This window comes from Pyrgilauda ruficollis, unplaced genomic scaffold, assembly GCF_017590135.1.
Source record: "Pyrgilauda ruficollis isolate IOZ18807 unplaced genomic scaffold, ASM1759013v1 scaffold7, whole genome shotgun sequence".
NCBI lineage: Eukaryota > Metazoa > Chordata > Aves > Passeriformes > Passeridae > Pyrgilauda > Pyrgilauda ruficollis.
This window is the reverse complement of record NW_024528821.1, coordinates 5,645,419-5,665,635: the sequence shown is the minus strand read 5'-3', so window position 1 is coordinate 5,665,635 and position 20,217 is coordinate 5,645,419. Positions and strand designations below refer to the sequence as shown.

Below are 20,217 nucleotides of genomic sequence, written 5' to 3'. Positions count from 1 at the left end.
GAGACAGCCCCTGTCTTTATTGCTGGGTGCTGGCTTCCTTCCCCCTTTCCTCCCCAGCAAATGCAAACTAGCTCTTGTTAGCATTTTAAGCACTTTGCAGGATGAGAATGCCTCTATATATCCTTTCAGGACAAGTGATGGAAGACACTGCTGTGCCCATTTCTGTACTGAAACTACAAAGGATAAAACACAAATATTCAACGGCACCAAGCAGTTCTATAAATACCACATTCAAGGGTAACATGACATTTATATCACCTTACTGCAAGCTAAAGAGATGTCTTTTGACTGCTTTATAGCGTTGGGAGGCATTTAAAGAACGTTAGTACTTGAACTATCAAAAGATGATAACTTGGAGCTCAGAAGGTAATTACAGAAAACAGCCCACTTGTGGAAGCAGGAGACGTGGAGGAACGAGGAGCCCTCGCTCCCTGCGTCTCACAGCTCAGACAGGGAGTGCAGGCAGAGCTTCACGCTCTGCCAGCATGGCTCAGGGATGGGACAGGGCCAGCACCACCACACAGACCTGCAGAAGCTGCAGGAAATGCCACAGGTACCCCAGCAAGGCTGTGATCCTCCTGCAGACCCCCAGCTCAGATGGTCTGCATTCCCTGTGGAGCTGCAGCACTAATACCCCATCCAGAAGGTCTGCATTCCCTGTGGAGCTGCAGCACTAATACCCCATCCAGAAGGTCTGCATTCCCTGTGGAGCTGCAGCATTAATTCCCCATCCAGAAGGCCTGCATTCCCTGTGGAGCTGCAGCACTAATACCCCATCCAGAAGGTCTGCATTCCCCGCGGAGCTGCAGCACTAATTCCCCATCCAGAAGGTGTGCATTCCCCGCGGAGCTGCAGCATTAATGCCAGGGAGCAGCCCCATGTGCACACAGCCAATTCCACCCTCACCCCCCAGAAGGAGGAAAGCACCATCCCTTCCACAGCACAAAAGCAGCAGCAGAGCGGGCAGGGGACAACCCGCAGCAGCAGAAGGCACAGCATCCTCCTGTGCATCCAGGAGCTCCTCCACACACCCTGAACTGGGGGCCCTCAGCCCAGACACCAAGTGCCATGCTTAAAAACTGCTGAAGCAGCACGCAGGCAGCTACAAAAAGCCTCTTATTAACCTCCAAGCCTCATTTCACCCAAGAGGGGAAGGACGTCAGCAGTGTTTAATTGCAGGGCAGAAACAGAGGCACGACGCGGGGAGGGATCTCAGCCACACACAGCTCCCCACTGCTGCAGCGCTCAAGCCATGAAGGCCCCAAAAGCAAAGCCTGGGAGGCCAGGGATGTCTGCTACTACACATTTTACTGCTCTGTGGACATGCCAGAGGGCTGCTGGTAACTCTCTGCAAAGGGTATAACACAGACTCTTCCTGCAGCAGTCAACAGATTCATGGAAACACAGGTGGGAGCAGGGGAGGCCGTGGGTGAGGGGATGCATTGCACGGCTCAAGGGGGATGCAGCAGCCAAAGCCAACCAGGTCCCTCCTGCAAGGAGACACCCCAAAGACATGCCAAGCTCTCCAGCTATGAGCAAGGTCCAAGATGCACCAGGATTTTGGGAATTTGTGGGAATGGTACTGGCTGAGGCAGCAGAGGGGAAGCCCAGGCAGGAGGAGAGCCCCCCTCACCTCCGGCTCAGCATCATGAGAGGCTCCCCTGAGGGAGGACCCATGCAGCACCCCCAGAGCCCAGTGAGCTGCATGCCAGTGCTGTGCTGGCAGTGAAACTTCGGGCAATGAGAGGAAGAAACAAAAGCAAAACCAAACATCTTTCAAAATATCCCTTCCCGGTAGCATGCACTGTCATGCAGTTCTTCCAAAGCCATGGTTTATATGGCTCAGGAGGGCAGTTTCATGCCCTAACTCCTGCATGATGGATTTTACAATTTGTTAAAGAAACTCATCAATCCTCAGCAGTCATTTTTAATGCCCAGAGCCTCCACAAACTCCTGCATTTTGCTGATCCCCCAATTTCAAATCATTTGAAATTGCTGCTACTATTACAGCTCTGCTCCTAAAGCTAAGCATTATGGCACACTCCAGACTTCCAGCTTCGTGTGCTGGTGTAATAAACAGATTAACTGTGATTTATGAACAATAAGTTCTGGTTATTTGAAAGGAAACATTACCTCCCTAGACCAATTCTGACAACCAGAGATCTCTCATTATGCAGACATTATTTCCACCTACCCGTAATCATTGGTTTAGAGCATCGTTTTCGACCTGGTAAATGTATCACCACAGTTTTCCACTACAAACTTTGTGCATCCAAAGCATCTGCCAGGAAGCCCCACCAAAGGCAGAACACCAGCCTGAATTGATCCAGTGAGACAATTCCTATTTTAAATTCAAGTTATTAAGAAAAGATAATATTAAAGCAACAACAAATTAAAAAGCTTTTGCAGAGAAGGGCCACAGTGGAGGTAGGTGCATCACAGAAGGGTCTAGCAAGACTCCAGTTAGCAGAGGACTAATTAGGAAGAGGAATGATAAGATGATATAGAGATCTTTTTCTTGACCTTATTTATTTGTAAAGTCTAATAAGAGTTTTAATATTCTCTTCCAAGAAATGGATTCATTCTTTTGAGTTTGCTCTAAAATGTCAGCTTAGTATTTTACAAGCCCACAAGCAGGAGCTGACATTTTCACATGCGCTTTTCACCTGAAGCTAAACTGACCACCCCACTCAGGACACACTTTCAAGTCCTGCTAAGCATCATTTTATACATTTATTCAGTTAATTGCAATCACTTTCCTCCTGTTTAGAAAAGCTGAGCGAGCCCTGCACACTGGTTAGACAGCCAAGAGCCATGCACACAGCACATCTGTAACCTGCTGGTCACATCTCCCCTCTGCAGGGCTGGTTCAGCCCCAAGACCTCCCTAGTTCCCTCATCTCCACATTCTCAAATAGTTACTGACTGTCCAAGCCAGAGACTTCTCCCACTTGCCCCATTTCACCTCCTCCCTCCCCAACACACCAAGAGCAAGAATGCAGTGCTGAAGTCCACCCAAGGCTCTTCTTACTGCCAACACCTGAAAGACCTTCCTGAATTATCAAAACTTAATTGGCTTAAAGACCCTGGAGTATTAAACTATTCCAAATGATGAGAGAAGCTCTGCTGGGCAGTGCTGATATCAGTGGGCCTGTCTTGGTGATTAACATACAAAAGCTCTCACCACACAGCCCAATCTCTTCTCACCTAATTGCTACGTGTATCTTGAATTTACCTGTGCAAGGCATAATTAGTAAAGATAAAATACTTTATATAGTTAAACCTCTTTAATAGAATAAAATAAATCTCAGCTTCCTCACCTTGACTCTAACACAGTAACAGAGGCTCGTGAAAAATGAAAAGCCTTGAAGGATTTGGAATAAGAAACTTGGAGAGACAATCACTAATCTTTTATCTTCCAGACTTCAAGCAGAATCAAGTTCTTCAAAGAAAACCCAATAAAGCCCAGACATTTTCATCATAACAAAATAAATAATTCAGTCATGCTTTAGAGGACTCCAACATTAGGATTGGCTATTTGATATATTTGTGGCTTAGGTGCCTCTAAACTGATTAAAGATAACCTGATAGAAGCTTGCAATGTCAGAACTGCCTTCATTCCTGACAGATATGAATGGATAGTGTAAATAACTATAAATAACCAAAATGGCTGCATTTATGCCTAATGGAGGATTTACAGCCTTCAGAGCTGCCTGGTAGGACTAGGAGTTACAGCTCTGCCTTTATCCTACCACAGTACACAAGGAGAGATCAATTGACATCCTTCCCACAGCAGCTGCTCTGCCAGAACCACCAAGGGCCCTATCCAGAGGAGAAAAGGAACAGGATTCTCCCATGAATAAGAAAATAAACATGCACAGGCAGGTTTGTTGGTGTTGATTTATTATGGTTTTCCTAGAAACCACTGTGAAGCACACATCCCAAAAGCCTCTCACATCTCTGTAGCCCCTGCAAGTTTCCCCCAGTAAAGCTTTTGTTATTTTCCAGCTGCCATCTGCAGAAGGAAACATGCCACTGCCTCTGAGGGAATAGACCAGGTCTACATTTACCCCTCCAGGTCATCATTTACCCCTTCAACCCTTCACCAAGGGAGCCCCAACTGCAGCATCCCAGGCAATTTTTCAGTTTGGGCTACTGCACTCCCAACCTTCCCACCATCCACTGCATTCCCAAAGCTCCAGCAGCAGTGCAGCCCCACAGGAGCTATTTGGGAAGTGGATGGAAGCAAATTCTGCATCCACACAAGCATTGGGGCAGCTCAGTTCGGGGTCAGGAACAGCCCCAGTTTGTGTCTCACGATTCACACCACTGCTGGGGGATTGCAGAGCAGAGCCACTGACACACTCAGCAGCTCTGTGTTGGCACCTTGTGGAAAAGTCCCCCCAGGATGGGACTGGCACTAAGAGAAGGGGCTGCAGAGAGGCAGCACCAGATCCTGCTGTTCACTTACTTGAGCAATCACTTAAAATACTGAAAGCAGCTGTCCTCAGGAGCTCACTGTGCAGAAGCAGCCCCTCACAGCCAGCTCTCCTGTCCCGCTCTTCTCACTTGATGGCAGGGGAGATTACCAGGAAATCTGACAGAAAGAATGGGTGCAGATGCTCCCCCCTTCTCTCAGAGGTCCTTCTTTGCTTAATTGTGTCACCATCTTTCCACTTTTTTCAAGTACCTTTTCCCTTGAACAGAGAACTGGTAGGAAGGTACCACAAAAGCTGCAAGTGAGCAGCTGCTAAAGCTTTAATTTTCTGTCATCCACAGAGCATTGTGGCCAATATGCAGGGCAAGAAATTAAGTGACCATTCAAAAGGAAATTCCCAAGCTTGGGAAGCAGGAGGAATCAGGCTGATAAACATGCACACAAGCCAACCCCATGGAACAGAGTTCTTTAGTGAGGGGAAGGGGAGATAAAGAAGAACCACACTGGTATTTTCCTGCTCAATTTCACCTTTCACAAAGTTGAGCCATTCAGATTTAATGTTTAGGAAATCAACATAATTCATTGAGGGATTTTCTTTTGTTGTCATTGCTTCAATAGGTAAAGACTAGATGGTGGCAGGGCAGAAATTCCCCCATTGAAAAAAGCAAAGATCTGATATCAGAAGAAAAAGAGGGGGAAAGCAAACCAAAGGAAAGGTTCTCACCATTCTCTGAAACAGCTGAGTTCCATTAACTACTGCTTAGTTTGGATGAGAACATTTAGCAATCCTAAATGTCACATGACAAAAGACATGAGCAGTTCTGAGGTGATGGGGTTCATCCCAGCTTCAAAGCTGAGAACCCCAACCAGGAGGTACCAGCATGGATACATCAAGGGAAAGTGAAAAAACTGCCCACAAAAATAATCCTGGAGTAAGATGTAACTGCAGTCAAGGCAGCCACAATCCATTTTAACACTGTCAAACACAGCAAGTTTCCAAAAGATTAAATCACTACTTAAATCATCTTCATAATTTTAAAAAATGCCTCTGAGATAAGACCAGGAGCTAATTGTACCATTTAAATTTAGTGAAGGAAGGATTTTTTTTGGTTGGGATTTTTCCTTCTTAACTGCAATAAAGAAAAAGCCCAAGGGTCTAAAACTAATAATCTAATAAACTTTGCTAAGTGAACATTGTAACAGATAGGCCTGGATGAGATTTCCTGTAAATGCCAGACAATTTCCCTTGATCTTTATCACCAGAGATGCTGCTCTAGCTTCAGCAGGAAGAAATTAAATTTGGTGCAAAATAATAACATCTGGGTGAGATTCTGCTTGTCAGACTAGCAGTCCCTTAGATGCCAGGGTAAAAATATTAAAATTAACTCTGAAGGATTTCACATTTGTGTTTTTAATATGAGTGGTTGAGCTGTGTTTCCATACCAACACATTTCCCCTCTCTGGAGAGAGATGCAATTATCCATCCTCTGCACTGGGTCCCCAGACTGGGGGTCTGACCCAAAGCAAAACACACTGGGAGCTCTCTTCCCTGCCAGAGCACATCTCAGAGTTGGCACTGCTTCCAGCTGTCCCATCCCTGCACTCCCAACTCCCAAAGCCACAGGGAATCTGTCCCCAGGACCTGCAGGAGATGCTCAGGGGCCACTGGGGTTCCTCTTCCCTGACCACTCCAGCATCCCCCAATAGTTGAGTCCCCTGCACAGCCCTGCCAGGGGCATCCTGCACAATTCCTATAGCTGGAACAGCCTCTGGCATTGCAGCCATCAAAATTCTCTTAAGCAAGCAGCAATCAAAAGATCAACCTATTTTAAAAAGTGCTCTCCTACAAACTTCTAGCCTAATTTTAAAGATAACAAAAGTAAATGGTGTTCAAAGTCTAATGAATCATCCTTCCAAGACCAAAACACTTTATACAAGATAATTAAAGTGAGCTCCTCAATGGTTCCAGCTAGGAATTCTTCCTCTGCAATGGAATTGCAAACGATTTTAGTCACTTTAGAGCCTTTTTAATAAGCAGAAGTGGTCAGAAACTGTTCAATTAAATGCTTTTCTTCCCCACCACCAAGAATGGCAATTCCACATACCAGGGCTTCTCAGAATAACTTCAGCTTCAAAACCCCTGCACAGGTCCCTGGGCCAGGGTGGAAATAACAGTTAAAAAAAAAAAAGAAAAGGGGGCGGGATAATTAAATCTAAGCAAAGGATTCAACTCTCTCCAGAAGTGGCAGAAAGTCCAGAGCCAGAGCACCCAAATGCAGTGCACAACCTGCAGCTCCACAGGGTGTCATTCCCACACACAACAAAAACTAATGCTGCAGTTTCTGTCAAATGGGAAGGAGGGAGGCAGGCAGTTTGTATTCCACCCAGGTTATTCACCATTTCTGAAGCTGGTCCACATTTCAAATGCCTAGGAAACCAATCTTGCATTAGTTTTACTCCATTCTGGTTATTAGAATTGGATCTTAATGGTAACTGCAGTAAGAATTACTGGGGGAAAAAAAACGTGCTGTTATCTCCTCAGCAATTCATTTGATCTTACATTGAGAAAAACAACATATTAAACTTCATCAGTCAGTTGTGGCCCAGAACAGAGCTCTGCCCTGATCTCACAGGCTTCAGCAGGTCTTGGGTCTTGCTATTAGTGAGGCATAAACAAAAATAAATCAATTATTCTGCAAAAATATCATCAAGAAGGAAAAAAACGCTTGGTTGCCCATGACTTCTTTTTTAAATACAAGCAAAAACACCATTAATACAGAATGATGGAACCTCAATAGGACAGCACTCAACAAATAAGCAATCATTTCACTGCACATTAACCATAAGGCCCTAAAAAATAATTGCAGATTTAAGTGGCACAAACCAGTGTGTATCAACACTAAAAAAAAAAAAAAAATTAAAGACCCATTTTGCAAAAAAACACAAGCAAGCAAACAAACAAAACCATCATATTATCATTAGAAAGAGAGCTGCCCCAGACAGCAGAGCATAGGTTTACCAAGCACTCAAATATCCCATGGGGCACATTTGGGATCTGCCACCTTTCCCACAGAACACCCAATTTTGTTGTGCAGTAGATAACAATAACACACACAGCTGAGGCAGATCTCACCAAGCATCACACTGAGGTGACAACCAGATCACCTCACTGCAGGCTGTATTTTGGGACAGACAGAGTCAGACAAGACAATACTTGCACAGAGATTTCAGTTCTTGGAAAGGTGGGATTTTGTGGGTTTTTTTGGTTTTTTTTTTAATTTGCACCTCAAGTTTAGCCTTTAAATTTCCATTCATTCTTACAGCTGCAGGAATATTTAGGACAAGCCCTGCAGAGCAACCATGCAGCAAACCAGGTATATTGCTAACCATAAACCAGCATATTTAATATCTACAAACATAAAAACAAGCAAATAGAAAGCTTCCAGCCACTTGCACTTCCAGTTGCCCAGTGCTGAGGAAGAGGAGCAGAAATGCTGCCTCCTCCTGCAGGTGAGTGGAGCACCCCCAGGACTCACCTTGGAAGACAGCAGCGTTCTGGATGACCAGGAATTTCAGCTCCATGCTGGCAGCCTGCAGCAGCTGCTCCATGTGCAGGCGGGCAGCTGCCTGGTACTTCTCCTCCATCCTCCTGGAGCAGCACGTGGAGCCCTTTGGGACACACACCTGCAGATCAGTCCCTGCAGAGGCACAGGAGTAGAAGATAATTCACATTAGGAAGTGGAATTAGGAGAGGAAACCAACTCCAAGCACCAGCGTGGCTGCAATTACTGTTTGGGCAAATTGATGGCATTTCTGGAAGTTGTCCTGAGCAAGCAGCTTGGCCAAAGGAAAGGGTGGGTAAGGTAGAGCCCAGATTGCTGAGCAGTGGCCCCCTGTGCCTGCTCCAGCTCCCACACACCCCAAGCACTGGTGAGCCAGGGCTGAGCAGTGATCCCAACCTTGCCCTGCTGTCCCCTGTCTGCCCACAGCAGTGAGGAGTCAGTGAGAGCAGGAAAGGCGGAGTGGGAGGTGGAAAACAGAGACAGGATTTGAGGCTGTGGATTTACGGTGAATAGAGCAATGCATGGAGTACATCAAGGAGGATATGCTTGTGATTTGCATAAAGACTTGAAACTAATTTGGAAGTAACAGTGCTATTTGCCTGCAATTGCTACCCTTTTGTATCCCCAGCAACAACAGTAATAGCAGAAGGACACAACTATAATGATTTACTTGGCTTTTTAGTGCCAGCTTTTAAATTGTGCTACCAAATGTCCCTATGCCATCCTTCCTTTGCAACAGGCAAAAAAGCACAACGCCCATTGCTTCACTCATGGCTGTCCCACTGCAGAGGGCCAGATCCTGAGGGATGCTCTGAGCACTGCACAAGGCAAGAGCCTCTTCTGCAGCACCTTCACTCATTCACCAGGATGGGACAAAAGCCAGGAGACAAGGGCCAGAGAGACACCACTTGCTCTGGCATCTCCAGCACTGCTCAGTGATACTAAACTTCTTTTCTTGACATTCCCAAAGCATTTATTCATGGAGAAAGTAGACAACTTCAAGAGAAGTGTTGTTAGCTAAAAATAATAAAATCTGGGGAAGAAAATAGAAATCTTTTCAGGCTCAGACAAGAGAAGATGAAACAGAAGAGCTGGAAGTAGCAGCAATAAAAGGCCCTATCTTCCATCTACTTTTAAGAGCAAACCGAGGCCCCAAACACACAAGCAGAGCAACAAGCTCTTACCAAAGAAAATAGCTCTCCTTATGCAAAACGCATCTAATCTGATGCTGCTCTTAGAAACTCAAACAGCAAAAACCAGCTCCATAAAAAATGGCTCTCCAGGGTCAAAGAACAGCCAGCACCCACATTTCATTGTCTGCCACCCAAACTGCATCATGCCCAAAGCAAAAGCAGTTCCCTGCTAGGTTCAGCTCTGCCAGGAACCTGGATTGGAAAGCAGTCCCCAAGCCAGTGACCAACAGCCCTGACAGAGTGAAGGCTCCTCACACCTCTCACTCTGCCTTCCTGCTTGTTATAGAGGGTTTTTCCTCAGTAAAAGCTACTTTGGTAATTTACATCTTTGCTCTGGAAGGATTATGCTTCCTTTCAGGTTCCTGTCTTCTCTCCTTCACATGAGTCTTTTACCACATCCACTCTCTCCCTAATTACTAGAAAGTGTCAAAAGTCACTTTTGCGAGTTTAGTCTAGAAGAACAGGATTAATATTAATGTCAGTTCAATCGTGTGCCTCCTGAAGAAGAGTCATGCACAGTGCCAAGGGAAAACCAGCTGTCAGGGCTCAGGAGCAGCGACAGCAGAAATCCTCCTCCCTCCAGCCTTATCTCTTCCCTGGCACAGCATGGGAAAAGGAACATGAAACACTCCAACATGCAATGCATGTGGGGAAAGGAGATTTAACCAGTGCAGGTCCTGCTGTTGCTGCAAAAAACCTCATGCAAAGAGGGAGAGAGGGTCCACACCCCTATCCTGGCTCCATCACTCCCCACTGCCTCAGTTTCCCCTTCTGCAAAGCAGGATGCCCAGCACAAGTCCCTTCCTCAAGCCCTCTGGCACAGAGCCAGCAACACCAATGTCTCAAGCCTGAGCCTCAGTGATTTGTGAACTCACCACTCCAGAGGAGCACAGCGACAGGTATTTAATGCATTGAAAAAATAAAAGGGACCATAAAACCACGTAACAGCAAGATACTGCATTAATGAGAGAAGCGGTTGTATAACAGCAAGTTAAAGAGGTTTTTTAAAGTCAAACCCAACTCAATTTACACCACGAAAAGGCTTAGCATGGTCTCTTTAACACTACAGTACGCTCATAAATTTCTTTTTAATACAAAGCTTATTTCCTCCTACATTTATTATATTAGGACACATTTCAAATTATAAAGTAAAAATCCTTCCATGATTAATGGAAATACCAATTTAGAAAATCTGAGAGTTGGCAATTAAGAGGTCTCTGCAAGTTAAAGCCAAGGATAGGAAGCAGCAAGGTCATTTACTCACATCCTATCCTTCTTTTTAGCAATTAAGCCAACTTCTCCCTTTAAATGCATCTTTATTTTTGTGCAGTAAAAAGACAGACACATGCTGTATCAGAGCAATCACAGAGGAGGAGGAAAAAGCTTGGGAATTAACTCAGCTTAAAATGTTTTGCAGAGACAGCCAACTAACATGGCAAGAAACGTCACGGTAAACACAACAGGACAACACAGGCAGGGCAGGCTCTTGGAAGGTACCAGGGACAAGCTTCTTCTTGGCACAGTGCTGCTACAGAGGGACAGGGAATGGGGCCTGACTCCCATCTGCCAGCTCTTTTCTGTGTATGGCTTTCCCAGATGGCGAGCTGGCTCCAACACTCCATCTCCGAATCCCCCAGGAGCAGCAGGGATGGGAGGTTTCAATGCCATTCCCCCAGGAGCTGCTGACCCCAGCCCCAGCAGACACAGATGAAACAGACAAAGCTTTTGACCTGCAGAAGTATTTGGGGTTTACTCGTGGCATTGCCTGAAGGAGCCTTTCTGCACTCAAGCTGCAGCCCCCCAGGAGCCCCAAGGCTGCGCAGACCACGCGCGAAGGATGCGGAGACACGAACGCCTGGGAACGCGCAGCAAGCCCACGGACCAGACACCAGCAGTACATGAATTAGGGTGCCACACGTTTCTGACTCCAAAAAAATGCACGGGAAAAGGTCCTGTGAGTCATCAAATCCTACCTCAGCCTCCCAATCCGCCCCCTCTCAGCGTTTTATCTAACACAAACACCTCCAGCGATACTCCGGCTTGTGAGATAGCGAAGCCCATTCCGCTGCCTAATGGCCCTTCACTGTTAAGACCGTTTTTATCTCCCAACCTACACAACCCCTTTTTCTTAAAGTTTCAAGTCATTACACCTTGTAATGCCAGTCTCAGCCCTTGCAAACAACCTTCTTCTTTTGCTATAAATCACTACAAACTCATTTTCAGGAAGAAAGTGTCCCTCAAATTACTGCAACCGTTTTATTAAATTGCATTTGGATGCTCACATACCAATCGCGGCAAGATTAGTGAGATGATGAGATGCCAAGCAGAGCAGCCTGACCCTCTGACACCCAGCTCCCACGGCTGAGAAGGCACTGGCTGCAGCCCCTTCCATGGGTGCAGGAACGCCAGGCACCATCAGAACTGTGCCATTTATGCCATCTTGGGGAACAGCAGTGTAAATGCTCCAGCAGTTTTGCATACGCTCCCAGCTGACAGAAATAAACTCTAAAGCTGCGCTAATTTCAGTAGCACCCTGCCTCTTCCTCCTCCCGACAGGGAATTTTTACTGACGGTCGGGTAGCAGTGAATTTAAACCATTACATTTGACTTTGATGTACAATTATTCCCGCCGATAGGTGGTTAGCACAGCAGAAGTGAAAACCATTTCAGTGAATCAAATGTCAAAAATAAAAACCCTCAAGATCATCTGTGGGGAGCTGTGGACTCCTTCACAAGGCTGAAGGATTTTCCTTTGATTTTAAGCATCCCAGGATAGCTTCAACCCTGTCATCAGGTACAGGCAGGCAAGCTGTGCACACTGAGGCACACAAGCCTTCCCACCCAGATCCAACGGCAGCTTAAATCAGATTAACATTCCCCCCAAATTTACCCCAGGCATTGCCAAAATAAGAACCTGTCCCCGCTTAGTGCCACATTCCTGCAGCCTCCTCCCCATGTGAGGGGGCTCTGCTACTCCATGCATTGGCACCTTCGCCTTCTCCAGTCTGGAAGTGTCAGAGGAGTTCCTCCCACCCTCTTAACTCACCAATTTGGTACTATTACCCACAAGAAATATGCTGTTTTGGGTCAGTTTTCCTCCTCCAATTGTTTTACAACCAGCATCATGCTTTAAATAGATAAAAGCAGTGACTCAACATTTAAATATAGTGGATTTTCTCCCAGTTTTTTCAATACTTTTTATTAAGAACCTTTTAAATTATGTGATTTAGGGGGTTGTACATCTGTCAGTGCCTTTTAATGCTCAGCATCTAGGGGGAGGAAAAGGAAATGCAACTGTTTAGAACACAGATTTAATGCTGATCTTTATAAACCTAATTAAAGAGATATAAATTATAAACCAACTCATTCAATAGGTGATTTAAGTTGGAATAGTATGCACAGTACATGGGATATTTATTAGTGCTTAATTATCCTTTATTTTCTATTCCATCTTGTGTTTCACAAGATCATCTGACTCTGGATTCCTCCCCTAGTCTTACAATGTTGGCCAAATGATTCTCATGCAAATCTAACACCCTATAAAAACACATCCTTAAAAGAAGACATTACAGTGAAAAATAGGTTTTACAAAGTAAAAGTTTCCTCCTAACAAATGTATAAACACTGTCATCAAGGGAGTTAACTTTGGGCACCCACTCCCCACACAGATTTGTTACAGTCACATGCACACATCCCACAACCATTCCAAAGACCAGGAAGAACACTGTTCAGGATGTTGTTAAAGTTAACCCCTGGGAAAAAAAAAATAAAATTAATGATCTCACTATAAAGCCACTGCCTGGGGAGGTTACTAAATTTTAGGGTTCTGCTCCTGCTCTCTTAACTATCAAGAGAGCAACTTGCAGGCCTGAAATAATTAAGAACAGAAAACTCAATTATCTAGTAAACTAAGCTTTTAAACCACCGTGCTAAGCTAAATGGAAAGGCTGCACAGGGAGGAGCATCATTAGTCCCACTCAGGAAAAATAGAATAAAAGAGCAGGAGTACAAAGGGAACCAGCTCATGAGCAAAGGCACATTGACTTCAGCGGGAAGAGCTGGGATTTTTAATTTTTAAACTGTACATTAGCACATGCCAGCTGCCAAAAAAAAAAAAAAAAAAAAAGAGAGAAGAAAGCTTGACATGCTCAGCCAGCCGCTTGTAAAGCATTACACCTCAACTCCAAAAGGTTAATCTCCTATTTTCTTAGGGCAAATCTATATTTGCTTCCATCAAAGAAAATGAACAAAAAGCTGGAAATAACACTTTGCTGTGGTAGAAGGAAAGCAGACCTGCCAGCAGATATTTCTGTCAAGATAAATATTCCTCAGTTTTCCACTGCTCCAGAGCAGAGGCACCCATCCCCTGTCCCCTTCCTGCCAAGGCACCAGCTCACCCCTTCCCCTCTACCCACAAGCACCAGCCCAATTACCTGTCACCACCAATACAGAGAAACCCAAATGGCAGAGAGGAGAGAAAAACAGAGCAGGAGAAATGGAAAATCAAGCTGCTGTTTATAGATAGGAGAAATTATGCAGAGAAAAGACAAATGGAAGAATAAAACCAAGACAGGCAACATAGCAAAAAGAGAATTTAGTTATTAGTGAGCATGAAGCTACCCCAGCACAGAAGCACAGGCTGGCTCAGGAGCTGGCATTCAGTCTCATCTTCATCAAAACCCAGCAAAAGCACTCTCCCATCACCCTGCCCTCACTCTCTCCAGCACAAGAGCTCTGATCCAGGTCCAGCTGAGATGAATTGCCATGAATTGCATCCCCCCATCCCTCGAACAGTCAGCACAGCTGAGAGCAGTTAGGCTTTGCTGTTCCCCACCTCTAAGCAGACCAAAACATGCTCCAGAGTGACAAAAACCTGGTCCCCAGACTGCAGGACCAGAGGAGGCCAAGCTTCTCACTGCCTGGTGCACGCCTGCAGCTACTCCCAGAACATCAATACTGCTCACGAAACAGCATTACACTTCCCTCACATTTAACAGAATTGCCTTTTTTTGGTTTTTTTTTAAATTAGAAGTGTGGTCTCTGTCTGCTTCAGAGCTCTCCTACGGAGCTTGCTGTGCCAATGTCCCTCCAGCCCACGCACCGCTGATGCGGTAAAACTGAGCTGTGGGACATTTCTCCTGAGGGTGTTGCAACTCAGCAGCATTCCCACTACTTACTCCTTCAGCACAACTGCTCATAATGCAAAATGGGGCTTCAAGAAACAATTGTGTCCAAAAAAAAAAATGGGGCTTCCAGAAACAATTGTGTCCAAAAAAAAAAAAAAAAAATCCACATTTTAAGTAAGTTAACTTCAGTTTCTCCAGAGTGGTGTGATCCATTGGGAAAGGGTCTCAGAATTGATTCCATGGTGATTTGAGGCTGGGAACACCAAAACTTTTTTAATTGACAGATGTATGAAAGGAAGGAAAGTAACAAACAGATGCCTGGAAAATAGTCCTTGAGTGATGTTCCCCTATTACAGAGATTTATGCAGCTGCTACTAGGAGAAGCAAGTGCTCTGAAGTGTAATTACCACACAGAGTCATGCAAGATGGGCCAGATCCAAGGTATAAGCAAGCAGTCATTGCTTTAATTATGATCAAGTTTATGTACTTAGGCAAATGTGAAATCCACTTTCGATTTGATATGTGGGAACTTTATCATCGTAACAAGCTGCAAGCATTCACTTGAAACACCAGCCCTGTTAGGAGGTATTGATCCAGCTGCCCAGAGCTCCGCACAGAGGCAGAGGACTCCTTATTCCTCCTGGCTCTCAGGGGTGCAGCTGGGGCTCACAGGGGAGTGAGAACGTAACTGAGGAACCCCAGCAACCTGAACCCTGCTGGGATAGGAGGATACCAGGGCAAAAACACCCACTGCAATCACAGCCAGGCCAGGCAGGAGGATGCTGCTGCTTTCTGGGGAAGGACGGATCACACTGCAGCATGGCAGCCCCTCAATACAATGGGAGTCATTCTCCAGGAACCTGCCCACCCCTCCATCACCTCCCTGGAGTGTGTAAAAACATACTCAGCAAAGTTACTTAGGAATCAAAGCAAGAAGCTCACTGGCTTTCAAAGAAACAACTTCCTTCTGACAAACAGAATTTGTCAATTCAGTGGTGATAAGAGCAGCTCTTTCCTGCAACTCCTCATGCAAACATTTCATGGGAAAGTATCTCCAGTGCCACTTCCTTACTGACCAGGAGACTATGGCTCTCTGGGACAGGGAGAGAAGAGATGCTGTTCCGGCAGCTAGTCTGAAAGGAGCATTAAGTGTTGAAATTCATATGAGAAGAGAACATAAGGACAGGTAGGGATAGGAAAGGTACGCTCTCACCAGGACTTACATCTGAACTCCTCTCATATCTCTCACAGCTCTTCATAAGGTTAGGCATTGCTACAGTCCTACAGACCAAAAGACTTGGGATTTGCATCAGCAGCCACAACACCTCACAGCCCAAGCTCTGGGCACCCCATTTGTCCCCTCCCTGCCTCTCCTGCAGCAGATCACTGCTGAAGGAACTCCTGTGCTTCTGGCCTGTGCGACACCGAATGCAAGAAACGTAACTCAACACATCGTTATTAAAAGCAGCCACCGCTGGCGATGATCTCATTGCACCTCCCCTGCCTGTTATCTCTTCCTTTTCATACTTCGATCACAAGCTTTTCAGGGCAGGCGTTCTCGGCTGCGTATCGAACCCAACTCAAGAGCAGCGAGCTCTCCAGGCAGCTCCTGGACGCGGCCATCACAGCGCTCCGTTTGTGTACACACACTGCACAGCCACCCACCTGGAGCAGCCGACACCCCGGCTCCCAGAAAGCTCCGAAGCACCTTTAAAAGGCGAGGAATTCAAGTATTTCGCTTACATTTTAAATCAGGAATGAGGCATGTATACAGAAAGCAGCCTCGCAGGGGGTAGTGGTGAGGCTTTGTGCGGTACCACCCCGGCAGTCACCTGTAATGGGAACTGCGGAGCAGAATAACACCTCTCCCAGACCTGTCAGACTCGCACCCCGCACGGTACCCGCACAGCCCGGGGAGAGCCGCGCTGCCTCCTTCCAGCCCCATGCTCTGGAGCTGCGGCAGACCCGGGCTCGGGTTGGGATGAGGGTTTGGATGCTGTCGGAGCAGCCCGGCAGGGCGGGACTGCCTCGGACCCGGGCACACCTCGGCTCTGCCGGAGCCGGGACCGGCAGAGACGTGACGGGTGCGCGGAGCCTCCGCTCGCCGGCGGGGACACCGCGAGCTCCCGGGGACCTCGCACCGGACCCCCGACAGCGGCAGGCGAGCACGGGGCGGGCCGGTCCCTCCGGCAGCGCCGCGGCTCCACCCGACAGCTCGAGCTCCCCTCGGCCACGGGGGTGAAAACCCCCCGAACAAACCGAGCGCAATGAAGACCCGCTCTCCAGCGGGTTCCCATTACCGCGAAGTAATCACAGGCTCCGTGTCATCCCCACATCCGACAAGCCGAGCCCGGCGGCCGCCGGCACCGAGCGGCCGGCAGCCCCCGCCGCTGGGGGAGGGCAGCTCCCCGCGGGAGAGCGGGCAGCCCGCACCCGGCTCCGCAGCGTCCCGCAGCCGCACAGCGACCCCCGCCCGCGGCCCCGGCTCCAGGCGCTGCAGCCGCTTCGCCCCGCACCCGAACGGCCCCGGGCGAACCCCGGCGAGACGACGACGGCCGGCCGGACACCACGGGGCGGGCGCTCTCACCTGGCACGGGGCTCTCGGGCACCCACTTGGCTCCGGGCTGCAGCACCTGGAAGGCGGCGCGGACCGGGCGGCAGGCGGCTTCTCCCGCCGGCTGCGCGGCCCCCGGGGCACCGAGCAGCACGGCCGCCAGCAGCGGCAGCAACAGCAGCACTCCGCCGCTCCCCGACATCCTGCCGGGCCAGCGGGACACTCCTCTAGGCGCTGCCAGCCGGCATGCCAGCGGGCATGCCAGCAATGTCGGGACGCACCGGGAGCGGAGCAGCGCAGCGGAGCGGAGCGGAGCGGAGCGAGGGCCCCGCGCGCCACGCCCGCCCCGCCCCGCTCCGCACCTGTGCGCGCCCTCCCGCGCGACACCGGCACCGACCCTGATCCCGGCACCGGCACCCGCACCGACCCTGACCCTGATCCCGGCACGGACACTGATCCCGGCACCGCCACCGACCCCGATCCCGGCATTGGCACCAATCTCGATACCGACCCCGGCACCGACCCCGATCCCGGCCCGGGCAAGCCGCGGGCTCGCTGCGCTCGGAGCGCTGCTCCCGGTGCCCCCTCGCACGCCGCCTGTGCGGCGCAGACCCTGCGTAGCCCCAGGCACGCGGCTGGCGCGGGGCGCGGGATGCACGGTGCCTGGTTCGCACGGGTGGCATGAGTTCACAGTGCTGCACCCAGAGTGACAGAGCGTCTCTTAAGGCTTTGCCAGCCGGGGCTGCAAGGGAGGGCGAAGTTCCACACACTGCGCTAGACCCTTCCCTTCAGTAAGGCTGAGGGACAGAGTGAAACTCACCTGGAAACTCCGTGAGGGGGGAGTGGTGCTGAGTGCCGGGCTGTAAGCATCACTGAGCCCCCCTGGGGCAGCACTGGAGTCTGGATAGCCCAGTCTGCAGAATGCCCAGGAGTGCCACGGCTCTGGGGTGCTGCTGGGTGTGCACAGGGTAAGTCACCAGAGGAGCTACCCTGGAAACAGGCAGCTCTGCATGAGCAGGATGTGTTCCTCCAGCAAGACCATTTCTGCACCACTTTCCAGATGCAGTTTTGGGAATGCCTCGCTCGTTGAGCTGAAGATCCCCCAGGGTCTCACAGGCCTGGTCAGATCCTGTGTGCCTCAGCTGAAAGGACATTCCAGCTCCATCTCACCGGCAAAAGACCCTAAATACCACCATTGCACCCTCAGCTGGAAGGGGCCCACGCTGCTCATCACTCAGCAAGCAGCTGTACAAAGTGGGAAGCAAGAAGGTGGGGTGAGGAAAGGCTCTATTTAAAACAGCAAGGGTCGTGTATGAAAAACTGCCAAAATAGTGATTGCCCAGGCAGTCTCCTCACTGCTCGCCCCCAGCCTGCACCATGCACAGAAAAACAATGACATAAGTGCAAGCAGAAGAACAGAAGAAAAATCTATTTAAAATTTCCAGTGCAAATGCAGGATCAAATTATTGCTAATGGCTCGCTACCAGCTCTTTTTCACTCTGAAATTTTGAACAGGGGTGAAAAATGGAAGTCCAAACTGTGTATTTGTTCTAGGAAAATGCCTGCCAGGGAGAGATTGTTAAAATATATTATGGATATGCGTCTAATAAGCTGGAATGTGCAACACGTCTCCTTGGTTAATGGATTGTCGGAGCCTGTTGCTGTCCACAGACTGCACTATTTATTATCCCTTTATTGTTTCTAGTAAGCATGACTGACAAAACTCCCATTAACCAGGCAGCAAAAAGTCCTGCTTTGTACGAATTCGGAGAAATCCAGAAATTTCATTTTGTCCAGAGGTGCAGGTGCTCCACAATGCAAATTGTGCCTGATTTCAGCAGAGCAGAGGGCGGGCGTGTGCTTGGTGATACGGATGAGGAGCCATCCTTTACCCATTTTCATTTCTCCTGGCGCCCTACATGGAATACCAGTTCACAGGCTGAGGTGATGGGAGCCACAGCACACCAGATAGCTGCCACACCTCTTCTGCATCTCCTTCATTGATTTGGTGATGGATTTGTTATGTTTATACAGCAGTTTCGGGTCCAGCATTGTGCTAGGTCAGGAATCAATTGGACTGAATTGCAGAACACAAAGGCTGGTATTTGAAGCACTACTTTATATACAATATTGCAATCTATATTATGTTTATGGCCTGAATTACAGTTGTCTAAAAGGCATTCAAGTATTTCCTGTGCTCATCTTCAAACCTGCTGTGTGTATTTCATTTAGGAGACTTGTGCTGCTCCAGGTAAGTACACAGATACTGTCAAGCATGCCATTAGAGCAAAGAATTACACCCAGTACCAAATAGGTGCCATTTAGGTATCTCTGCTCAGATGAGGGAGTGCTTTAGGATTTCAAACAAATTAGAAAACAACATTACTGCTCTTTACTGGATCTGGCTTCACAGTGGGATCTGACATTATCTCGACAATGACTCCCTGCGAAAATAAAGTGTATTTATCAACAAGGAGATGTGTCAAAAGCAAGTTAAAGCTTCTAGAAACATGTAACAAAACCAAATGGCAACCCTTTCTTTCAGTCATTCTTCTGAGCTGTACCCAAAGTCTGCTGGTAGGAAGAAAAAGAACTCACATTTTAACTGGAAACTTTCCCTAATGGAAATAATTTTCCCCAGTTTTCACTCTAGCATTACTGAGTTTTCTTGGGGTAATAAAGTCTAGGATGCAGCCAAATGGAAATAAGGGGTGAATCCCATCCCATACATAGACCAACAATACTTTCATGTCCTGTGGCACCTCCAGCCCCAAGCCCAAAGGATGCTCTCCCATTCTGTGTCTGCAGAAGCATTCCCAAGGTGACAATTGCAGACCCTCTGACTTCCATCAGAACTGCAACATCAGCCCCGTGAAAATCTGAAGCTATTTTCCTGAGCACAGGCAATCCATATGGCTTGTCCTTTTAATGGGAGGGTAGCAAATGCAGGTTTGTCCTGGAGGAGAAAGCAGAAGACTTGATCCAAGATCAGAGGCAAAGTCACTGGGTTAGTTGTCTGCCAGCAGATGTAGTAAGAGCCAAGTCATTGTCTCATATCCAGGATGATAATTTCCCTTGTTACAACTGCTCACACCATAAAAAATTCACTTAATCATCTACCTGCCTCAAGCCTGTGAGTAATGAGAGGCAGGATCATGTGTAGCTGATTTTATCAAATGCTCTTATGAAGTTCTCCACTGGGAAAACCCTGAATCAATTAAAACACCAAGGAGAGATGTAGGAGAGGGATTCGTACTCCCCAGTAGATGCTCACCAGGTTATAAACACATTTCACTTACTCTGTGGATGGGATGGATGAGCTCCATGGGGACAAGGTCAGCTGA

The 20,217-nt window shown here is 47.9% G+C and overlaps 1 protein-coding gene across 1 annotated transcript in view; it reads right to left on the bottom strand.

Annotated features, from left to right (window-relative positions):
• Positions 1 to 17,075, bottom strand: part of GPC3 (glypican 3) — a 139,853-nt gene extending 122,778 nt beyond the window's left edge. Inside the window, exons 1-2 of the mRNA XM_041485212.1 lie at positions 16,907 to 17,075; positions 7,974 to 8,135 (exon numbers count right to left, since the gene is read on the bottom strand). Coding sequence (XP_041341146.1) covers positions 7,974 to 8,135; positions 16,907 to 17,075 — 331 coding nt within the window. The remainder of the gene's footprint in view (positions 1 to 7,973; positions 8,136 to 16,906) is intronic.
• Between the last annotated feature and the right edge of the window lie 3,142 nt (positions 17,076 to 20,217).